Source organism: Petaurus breviceps, unplaced genomic scaffold (genome assembly GCF_028583685.1).
Source record: "Petaurus breviceps papuanus isolate PSGF00001 unplaced genomic scaffold, PetGlider_PUasm1.0 90897, whole genome shotgun sequence".
Classification (NCBI taxonomy): Eukaryota; Metazoa; Chordata; class Mammalia; order Diprotodontia; family Petauridae; genus Petaurus; species Petaurus breviceps.
In genome coordinates this window covers 15,158,803-15,169,907 of record NW_027187374.1, presented here as the reverse complement: position 1 = coordinate 15,169,907, position 11,105 = coordinate 15,158,803, and the positions used below count along the sequence as shown (strand labels likewise).

The 11,105-nt window shown below is 39.8% G+C and overlaps 1 protein-coding gene across 4 annotated transcripts in view; it reads right to left on the bottom strand.

Annotated features, from left to right (window-relative positions):
- The window catches only part of APP (amyloid beta precursor protein), a 192,423-nt gene extending 182,786 nt beyond the window's left edge, over window positions 1-9,637 (bottom strand). For 2 of the 4 annotated variants that reach the window (XM_069075071.1, XM_069075073.1), the window contains exon 1: window positions 9,343-9,637. In XM_069075071.1, coding sequence (XP_068931172.1) covers window positions 9,343-9,399 — 57 coding nt within the window. In that variant the 5' untranslated portion in view covers window positions 9,400-9,637. The remainder of the gene's footprint in view (window positions 1-9,342) is intronic. The other 2 variants (XM_069075070.1, XM_069075072.1) reach the window with 1 other exon arrangement.
- Window positions 9,638-11,105: the final 1,468 nt, after the last annotated feature.

Below are 11,105 nucleotides of genomic sequence, written 5' to 3'. Positions count from 1 at the left end.
GGTTGCCTTTTTTTTTTTTTTTTTTGAGTTAGGACTCCGGCTGAGCACTGCCAGGGGCCGGAGCTGCTGGGAGCGCTCTTCCAGGATGCTGTGAGTAGGGAGAGGAGGACCTTTGCCTGAGGTAGCCTGTTCTGTTTTAAAGGCTTGAGAATGTGGGTGCTTTCTACTTTATCTACCTGTGCCAATATCATAACTACTCTGATGGCTTTCACTTTCTGGTTTTGGGACTCAGTCTTTTGGTATCTTAATAAATTTTCTAGCTTATTTCCCCATACAGCAAGCATGATATATTTTGTGATGGATAATTATATCAGCATATTTGTAATCTCTATAGGCATTGTGAATATGGCATTGCTGATACAGATAGTTGAAGTGATTATCGTTTCTTGTAAAACAATACCACTTGTAAAAACTGACCCTCCTTCCAAAATAACTATCAGAGGAACTGAAGGATTTGGTTCTATTGATAGAATAAAATCAGGAGCTAAAGTATGGGTAAAACGGAAGCCAGATGATGTTCCAAAGGCTGCAGAGATTATAGCACATGGGAGGGATAACACTGTAACTATTGTTTATCCTGGTGAAGATGATTACAAAATTGTACCCTTAACTCATTTATTCTACCGTGAGTGAGGCTACAATAGTCTGGTTATTGTCTCTTTGCTTCTTCTTGATTTTTTGTCTGTTCACCTTGTTTGCTAGATTTGTTTCCGCAGGCTTGGTACCCTCCACCTGTAGATGCCTGATAGCTTAAGCTGGATGTCACCCCCTGTCTGCAACTGTGATGTGTCACCCTTGGACCTGGCATCAAGCATATTAAGAACTGACCTCTCAAATGGGACCCCTTAGGACAGGGACAGCTCTACATCCGATTTCAGCAGCAAGTAGCCATGGAAGAGACCTTCACCCCTTACCACAAGATTTTGGGGCCCCATTTGTTCGGGGTGGGGGGAATGATGGGGAGCTTGTGCTCAAGCCCCACCCTAAAATATGGTTTTTTGTGTTTATTGTTATATTGTTGTGAAATTTTGTTGACACCAGTTATTCCTACTGTATTTTTGCCAAGTAAGGGACATGAACGATCTTGGGGCCAAATGTAAGGGTTATGGGATTTAAAGATCTTCCATGCCCCATTGGACTTGCTGACATAGCAGGAAGGGGCAGAGCAAGAGGAAGCAGAAGCCAAGCTAGAGTTCCTGCAGTGGCTAGCAGTGGCGGCAGCAGCAGCAGAGGCAGCAGCAGTGCGAAGCCCTTTTTGAGTTAGCCAGAATTTCTGCTAAGGACTCCTGCTGAGGACTGCCAGGGGCTGGAGCTGCTGGGAGCGCGCTTCCTGGACGCTGGGTGGATACTGTGAGTGGGGAGAGGAGGACCTTTGCCTGAGGTAGCCTGTTCTGTTTTAAAGGCTTGAGAATGTGGGTGCTTTCTACTTTATCTACCTGTGCCAATGTCATACTACTCTGATGGCTTTCACTTTCTGGTTTTGGGACTCAGTCTTTTGGTATTTTAATAAATTTTCTAGCTTATTTCCCCATATGGCAAGCATGATGTATTTTGTGATGGATAATTATATCAGCATATCTGTAATCTCCATAGGCATTTTGAATATGGCATTACTGATACACTGACTTGATCCATTTTTGGTTGGTTAATTGGGTTTTCAGTCCCCTTTTCACTGATATGGAAATGCCTTCCTTTTTAATTGGTTGTAAATATTTTTCCCTATACGTCCTACAAGAAGCAAGCAATCCCCAATTACAATGAACAATTATCACAATAATTATAATAATATTCAATATATGGTAAAATCTTGAGAAAAAATAGGGGCAACTCTTATTTAAAATAACTGTGTATAAGATATCTGGGAGTCAATTTACCTAGGGATAATAAAAATTACAAAACACTTTACTGAAGCAAAGAATGACTTGAATGATTAGAGGGATATTATGTGGCCATGGTTGGGGGTGGGGGACAGAATGGGGCACAAATTTAATGAAAATCATACTCAAATTGTATCTGTGATCTCTTCAATCCACTGAATTCCCTCCAATAATTCAAAATGCAAAATGATACTACCTAAAATAATTTATATGTTCAGTGTTAAGTAGCAAGCAAATACGTGAGAGCCAGAAAAATTAGTTTTTGGAAAAAAAAAATTTCTAAAATCTCAAGTGATATGAAGAAAGTAGGAAGAATCACAAGCACTACCAGATTTCAAATTATACTACAAAACAGTATCATCAAAACTATTTGGAACCATTACAAAAATAATTTTAGTATAAGTAGAACAGACAGAAAAGTTAGAATCAGAAATAACTAAATTTAATAGCTCTAGCTGTTTTTATAAACCTGAGAACACAAACTGCTTAGTGAAGGATTCCTAATTTAAGAAAAACTACTTGAAAAACTGGAAAGCAGCTTGGCAGACATTCAGTATAGGTCAATACATATAACATTTATTTCAATAAGCTCAAAACAGATGTACCACCTGAAATTAAAGGTTGCATCATCAAGGAAATTAGAAGAAAAATAAATCAGACCCTCTTTCTAAATATCAAAAGGAGTAGAGTTCTTAACCAAGTGAGAAAGAAAGTACAAAAGATAAAATAATTATCATTATATGAAATTGAAAAGTTATGGCATAAACAAAATCAATACAGCTAGGGTAAGAATCGAACATACTGAGATGAAAAAAAAATGCATCAAGTATTTCAGATAAGGGTCTGATATCCAAGATATAAAGGGAATTTATACATATAAAAATAAGAGTCATTCCCCCAAAGCAGTAATAATTTAAATGAAATCTTATGTTATATTTTAATATTTATTATTTGTACATATATGTATGTGTGTATATATACACATTTCCCTAAACTCCAGTCTCAAACTAATTATTAAAATGCTACAGGGCCTGGTAATTCTTTTATGACTCAAAAACAAGTCTAGACTAAATTATCAAGGCAGCAAAAGACTGCAGCAAAACAAGGATGGACTACACCTGAAATGGGCTTTGCCTTACAAAAAAGTGCAATTAGTTAGAAACAAGAAGAAACCTAGCTTCAGTGGAGAAGAGAAGACATGGAAATGAGAGAAACCACCTTGAGAATTAATCTCATAACTAAGAGTGAGGGTTCAAGTAACCATCTGAATAATAAAATGTGTCAAGTTGCTATACTAAATAACAGATACTAAAAGAATTGCTAAAGAAATAGCTACTGAAAGTTACATCAAAATACTTTGCTTACCTTCATTACGATCAAAAGATATTTATAGCCATAATGAAAAAAAATCATACTTAAAAGATTTTAATTTTTCAAAAATTTATTAAGTATCAGTCTTTAAAGGTGATATAATTATCCTTTCTAAGAAAAATCAACTTGCCAATGAATTAAATGTCTCTTCTGGGGCTTCACACTTAATCCAGGAAAGGTAGACACTACATTATTTATTCTTTATTTAGTTCCTCTAGAGGCAGAGTAGCATAGTAGATGGAGAGTTGGCTTTGAATAATAATAGTAAATAAATAATGACAGCTAGCATTTATATAAAGGAGGCAATTTAAGATTAGAAAAGCACTTCACAAATATTATCTCACACTATCTTCATAATGACCCTGAGAGGTAGATGCCATATGCTGTACCACCTAGAAGCCAGAAAGACCTAGGCTTAAATTATGCCTCTGCCACATACCAGATATGTGAGCCAGGGTAAATTATTTAACCTCTCAGTGCCCCAGGCAAACTATGCCTACAAGTCACAGAGAAGTTAGAGACTTTCACAGGTGCAAAAAGTTCCTCACTCAAAGCTGTCTGTCTACATGAAAGAAATCACAAATTCAGTCCCTATATAAAGCCCTTATGAAGTAAAAATTACTTAACCAAATGAGTTTGTGGTAATGGTTTAAAAAAAAACACAAAAAATCTGAAAGTCTGGTACAATTTTCTGCATGAATCATATTTAACATCCCATCCTAATTTAACGTTTCCTGATAGTGTGTTAGTACTCTTTATAAAAAAACACCCTTTCCAACTCCCCCAACAGCTAAAGTTAAACAGTTAAAGAAAGACAAATTTAGAGGTGAAAGGGCCCATTACAGGAAGTTAAGTACCAGTCTCAGGATTTGAACCTATATTATTTGGTTCCAAGTATAGTTCTATTTCCAGTGCAATGTGCTACCTCTTAAAAAGTTCAAACTTTTTTGAACTATAGTTATATATAGGTTATATATATAACCTATAGTTATAGGTGCTTTAATATTCTTTTATCTTACCTTTTTCTAAATGTTGCTTTTCTGTTAAGAATTTAATCAAGTTCTAATTTTAAAAAGGGGTATTTCAGAGAGAAGCAACATGCCAAATCAACTTCTTTGCCTAACCACAAAAAATTACCATTATCAAGGCTTTCCCCCAAAATGGATCTCCTCTTCTACCATTACTTCAAGGCTGAAAAAGAATTTCCCAATTTCCATAATACTTACCATCTTTGGAGACTATGGTACATGATTCCTTCTGGGAAGAGAATTTAAGGCATAAGACTTAAATAATTGGGTTCTTTTGGAATGATTAACATGTAAAGATCAGACTACGAAAAATTGTGAAAATACTCTTAGTAGTAAATAAATGTTATCAACTAAAAAATATCCTAAAGTAACTGGGCTTCTAGCCAAGCCTAAGGCATTCTGCATTCATATATATGGGGAAAGAGATATGACTCCTGAGTGACGAAAAAAATGAGATGAGACTGTGTACCTGTGTAAAGAATAAAAGTGGTGCCAGGAAAAACACATATAAATCCATAAACACTTTGGGATAGACTAGGAGAGAAAAGTTACAGACATGGAGGGGAAACCAGCTGTTTGCCTCGCTATAGATTAAAATGGACTTCTAACTTGGATGAGACTAGGCCTTCTCTCTTGTTTTAAGATGAGATTTAATTTTAATTGCAGCCAAAGAACTCATTTACTGATGTTTTCTCTGGTATATTACATCTGAATGACTTATCTGATTTCTATTTGCTTGGATAAATGGATTTACTCACTATTCATTTATGCAATGGACTTTTGTATAAGTATTTTGTGGAAAGAAGCTGAACTGGTCCATAAGTACACAAAAGCCACCCTCTCCTTTAACTGCAACCACAGCTATCTCTTTTATTTTTATACCTATGTTCATTAAGCCTGAGTGAAATAGACAATCTAATGAAAAGTACAAACAAAGCAAGAGAGAGCATCATCTCCAAATTTTTTAGAGTAGGAAGGGAATTCAGAACATCTTTCTAGTCCAGGGGTAGGGAACCTGTGGCCCTTTAGGTCCTCAAGTGCAGCCCTTTGACTGAATCCAAACTTCACAGAACAAAATCCCCTTAATAGAAGGATTTGTTCTGTAAAACTTGGGACTCAGTCAAAAGGCTGCAGCCAAGGATTTAGAAGGCCATATGTGGCTTCAAGACTGCAGGATCCCCACCCCTGAAACTTCCTTATATTTATAGATGATGCAACTGAAGACTAAAAAGGTGAAAGAACTTGATTAAGGACACAAGCTGATTAGTGAACCCCATTGGACCATAAACTCTTTTCTGTCTTAGCTTTGATTTTAGCAGATACCTAAGATGTGTTGGATCAACACAGGTCATGCATTAGAACTCAGTTTTCATGACTCCCACTCTTTTCACAATACTAAATACTGCTTATTATAAACCCATTCAGAAGATTGTCTCAATTCAGCCGTTATCTATTTCACAACTAACAGATAAAATAGGATCATAGTCCAAGACATTTCAGGTTAGAATAGTATTGGTTTTACCTGATGGTATGTGATATAACTAATACTTCCCAGTTTCTTCTGTTCCCCTCCCACTTGGGGGCAGGGCTATTCAGACTTGGCAAATGTCCCAAGTCTATGTGAGATCCTGCCCCGCTAAGGCCAAAATTTGAACTCTGGGACTTCCTGACTCCCAAGTCTAGCACTTTTTTTGTGCTAATCCACTGTGCCACCTAGCTGACACTGAATTTGTATAAATTATATTTCAGAGGTTTGATATTCTATAAGTGCCCTGACATGGGTCATCCTGATTCAATCTGCTCCTATTATTAACTGCTGAATGACCTATATAGCAGTGCCTCATTTTGTGGCCACATCAAAACTAAATTAAGACAGTGCTTAACACAGTGGTTGGCCCTTAATTGTCCCTAAATAAATACAAAGTAATTTCAAGAGGGGTAAAACACTCGTAAGTAGGTGAGCAAGGGGGAAAGGATGAGCAAGAAAAGTCTGCTGAGCTGTACCTTAAGGTAAGCAAGGAGCTGAGGAAGGAAAGCCACAGAAATGGTGATGCATGAAGAATGGCTCGTTTGACTGGCTAGTTTGAGTATATGAACAGGGCAATACAAAATAAAATTTAAAAGACAGGTGGAAGACAGATTGTAGAGAGCTTAAATGTCAGGTAAAGATCTTGTATTTTATTATAGAAGCAACTGAAGATTTCTGAGTAGGTGGAATACATGGTGACATGACCAGATATGTTTTGGAAATATCAATTTGGCAGCCTGTGGACAAGGGACTGGAGAAGGAAGAGACTGGAGTCAGGGAGACCACTTAGTAGATTATTGTAATAGTCTAGGCAGAGAGGTGATGAAGGCCTAAATTAGAGGGATGTAGTAAAGTAGAGAGAAGGGCATAAGTGCAAGAGACTGTGTTGGATGCAGGTTCTTGACAAAATTTGGCAACTGATTATATGGAAGCAGAGGGAATGGGAAGAGTCAAGGATGACAAGGGAAAATTTGAAGGAGAAAATTTAGGGGGGAAATAACATAATGAATTCCATTTTAGATATATTGAGTCTAAGATACCTATAGGACTTCCCAAGGGAGATATTCAACAGTAAGTTGGTAATACAAGACTGGCATTCAGGAAAGGCATTATTAGGACTGAATATACAGATTTATTTGTCACCTACACAAAGATGATAGATGAGAATTAATTAGGTCATCAAGGAGTATAGTGGGTAGAAGGAGAACATAAAGCATTAAGGAGCACCTACATTTAAGGACTGGAAGACAGATGTAAACACTGGTTAATTTGCAGATAATTCCTCAATACAATAAGAATTGAAAACATCAAAATTAACCTAAGAGAATCTCATTCTAACTTTCCAGGCCTATTCTCTGAAGTGTAGATGAGCAGTCAAATGGTTAAAAGGCTAGCAGAAAGAACAGAAATAGAAGCAAAGGCTTTATGCTGTAGAACCAAGCTGTATACTATACAGAAAAAGAAAACACTCAAGATTCAGGAGGGTTGCTTCCACATTAAGTTTCAAACAAAAGCTTCAAAATATAGAAGGTAATAATTTTCATTCCCAAGAGCTTTTTAAATCAAGAGGAGAAATCTCATCACGGAAAAACTGAGATGATTCCATAAATATATTTAGACTTTATTGCTTCAAAGTCCTCTTTTCCTATGGATTAAAAAAAAAAATCATGGCACATTAAGGTTATCTTTTCATAAAATTACTCTCTTTAACCAGAACTGGAATAATTTTGGACTCTGGAAGATAAAACCCAGAAAGTTCTATGACCTTTACAAAACTAGCAAGTTTTAAAAAATTGTGACGTTACATTATCCCATATATCCTCTCTAGAATGACCAAAAAAAGCCCCAGTTACTCAAATTTTTTTGCCTTGTTTTAATTATCATAATGGGGGGAAGGGAGTAGATGATGAGGGTGGAGGCAAGAGACAAATTGCCAAGTATGGAATTGGAACCCAACTGATGGTCATTTACCCCCACAGGCAATATAAACACCTACAGAGGATTTAAGGCTTTCAGACAAAAATAAAAATTACTTCTATTTTTGGCATGAGAAATGAACTGAATGCTTGGAAATTAAGGTAAAGTAAGAAAATTTGCTAAACACCTAGTGATGGTTGAATTTCACCAGGATGCTGCGTTCATCACAGCTCTTCTTTGCTGCACTGCAGAGACGCCATCTTCATCTTAATCTTCACTCAATGCAGCCCTTTCATCTGCATTTTAAAAACAAGGTTGAAGAGGAAATCCTCTCCAAATACCGCCCGAGGGTCAACCAGGAGTCCCCGGCACACCCAGAGCTAAAGGTTGATCTTTACCCTGCAAGCCTCTCCTTTCAAATACCAGGAGTAAACAGCCCATTTTTAGCCAGCCACCCCATGCCATTTCTCTTCCTGCTTCTTCCTCCTTGTATTTAATCTTAAGGACACAGGCTATTGTGGAACAAAACCATCCAGAAGGCCACAGGCAGGAGGAGGAGAAGGCACAGGAGAAGTCACTCCACAGAGGTGCTCCAAGTCTCCCCAGACATGTCCCCAAAGCGGACACGCAGAAAGCTGGAAGGCAGAAGCTGCAAAGCAGGAAAGCCGCAGCTCTGCCCACAGCATTCCGGACAAATGGGGAAGCCCGGGGAGGGAAGGGCGGCTGGGTTTCTGCTTTTGTTTCAGGAAACGTTTTCCTGGAGCGAAGGGAAGGGAAAACGGCAAAATGTCGGGCTCTGGAAAGGTGTGGTGAAAGGGGAAGGGGGGGCGGGAGGAATTCTCCATCAATTTGCATAAGAGATGGAGCAGAAAAATTGGAAAATTGACAATTGCCCTCCGAGGATGGGTTAGTTATTGGCAACAGACATCTAGTATTCCCTCTTCCTTCTATCCCCCTCCTCCACCTCCCCGCACTGAGGCGACTGAGAGCTGAAACAAGAGGTGAATTTGGAAAGATGGTGGTGGGAATGGAAATGAAAGAAGGTAAAAGGACGAAACCTCTAAATAAGGCAGAGTTGTGTCCTAGTCTTTGCTCCGTGAATATTACTGACAATGCCCTTCCCCAGGACACAACGAGGGAAATAAGCAATGGTCTGGAAAAAGCAGGGTTGATGCCCACTGCATCCTCAGTTTTCTAAATCCGTTTCCTGTATGACTTAATTGTCCCCTTCTCTGGACACTCGTCTCGGAGGCTCCGGTCGCCTTCTGGCTTTTTCTATGCACAGACCTTGCTTAGCCGTCCATGAAGGAGTTGGGCTGGGCTGCAGCCCTGCCGAGGCTGACACACTCTAACTTAAGTCATTTTTAGGGTCAGGTGGGAGGAGGAAAGGAAGGAAAAACATCAGCCAGGGAGGGTGGGAAGCCTGTGGTCTAGATGGGGATGAGGAAAGACACCTGCCCACTGCGGGTGGTTAATGGCAAACTCCCCCCCGCCCATAAACTGCAGGCGCAGGACTGAGGAGAGACAAAGACTAAGCAAAAGACGGTTCCCAGGAAGCTGAAAATCCTGCCCCGTTTTCTGTCTCCGCACCTCCCTGGGCCCCTAAGGCCTGTGCACCTACCTCCAGGGCTCCAACAGTCCAAGAGAGCAGCAGCAACGGCACTAAAGGAGGCAGCATCCCGACCCTGCGGTAGGACACGGACACTGGCTGCTCGGGGCTTCCTCGCGGCCACTGCAGCTGCAGCTGCGCTATTCCTCTTCCTCTCCCTCCTCCTCCTCTTCCTCCACGGCCGCGATAGCTGCCTCCGCCTCCGCTTCCTTGTAGCCTCCCTCCCTGCCTTGTCTGGCTTACTGCTGCTCAGGAAACTGAGCAGAAGCAGCTGTTCCAGCCGGGCTCTGGGAGAGGAGTCACCTGATTCGGGAGATCCAGAACGGCGTGGATTCTAAGGGGACGTCGAGAGACCCCTAGCGGAGCCGCGGGGTAACGACGCCGGCCTTAGCGAGAGCTGAGATGTGAGTCCTCTGAGATACAGCAGCCTTCACTTCTAGCCCTCCTCTCCAGAGCCATCAGGAGCACACCTGAGCCCCACAGGTGGAAGCAGAAAGAAAAGTGGCCGCTCAGTATTACAGAACAAGGGTTAAAAGATTAGAAAGGAGTTTAGATGAAGTCTTATCCACCCTCCCTCCCTTCCTATGAAAACCTCGGAGTGGAGGACTGTGTGTTTCACATTTATTAGTCCTAAAGAACATATTGGTCATTTGTTTTGCATAAAGAGCATAGGAACAAACAAAACATGATAGAAGGGGCATCATTTCCTGTGTATTACAATCTTCCTTTTGGCACTTGTAAGGGAGCTGGTCTTTCAGCCTAATCACAAGAAAGTGGAATGATAAGGAGTTGTTCAACTAAGTGTAAAAATTCAACCAGGAGATGATCCCTTTATGAGGTGCAAACGAGTTCCTTGAACAATCAAAAAGGAAGCAGTATAGTCTGATGAATGGCATGCTGGGCCTCAGGGTACCTTTAAAAGTTATTTCAATGTCCCAGACATAATCAGGAACCAATGCAGGTGAACCAAGCTGGAGATCATGGCAAAGATGGTAGAAGAGGAGAAAACTATCTATACAGCTTAGCTCTGTCCCACAACCATTCCAACAAAGACAAGGAAGAGCACCAGACGGAGGAGTGAGTGCCTGACTTCAAAGAGAAATGACAACGGGTAATGACCCATTTTTCAAGCCCAAGATTCAACATACGTGCAAGTAACCAGATTGGACTGGAGGTCGGTCATATACATACACAATATCTCTTATTCAGGAGTAAATCTGTAGCTCTAATCCTGGACAAATAGAGCGGATATATGGGATTCAGCCCACAGGTGAGTACCATGGAGAGGCCTGCAGATCAGAGGTGGGCCTATAACTCTGTTGCTCTGACCCAGAAAAGGACTTCAGATTCAGTAGGCAGACCAGAGTAGAGGCCTGCAACTGAGTGACAAATGCAGAGACCATCAAAGTGGAGCTGGTAACTGTCACTCTAAAGAGCCTCAAAGAAAGACTATTGGCTATAAAAAAAAAATTGGCTATCAAGTCATTTATAATTCCAGAATAAATTAAGGAAGAGTTAATAAAAGAGTCCAGATTATATTATAAATGAAATGATAGCTCTACAGGCAAGGATTGGAAAAGAAAAGAACTGTGTAGAAAAACTTTGGAAGGAAAATTCTAGGTACAAGAAGTATAAAACCTAACACAAGTAATGTGTTATGGAAAAAATAGAAGTTAATGACTCAATGAGATGAGATATTAAAACAAAATCAAAAGTCTGAAAAAAGGAAACAAATGTAAGATATCGCAAGTGAAAAATAATTGAATTGGGAAATA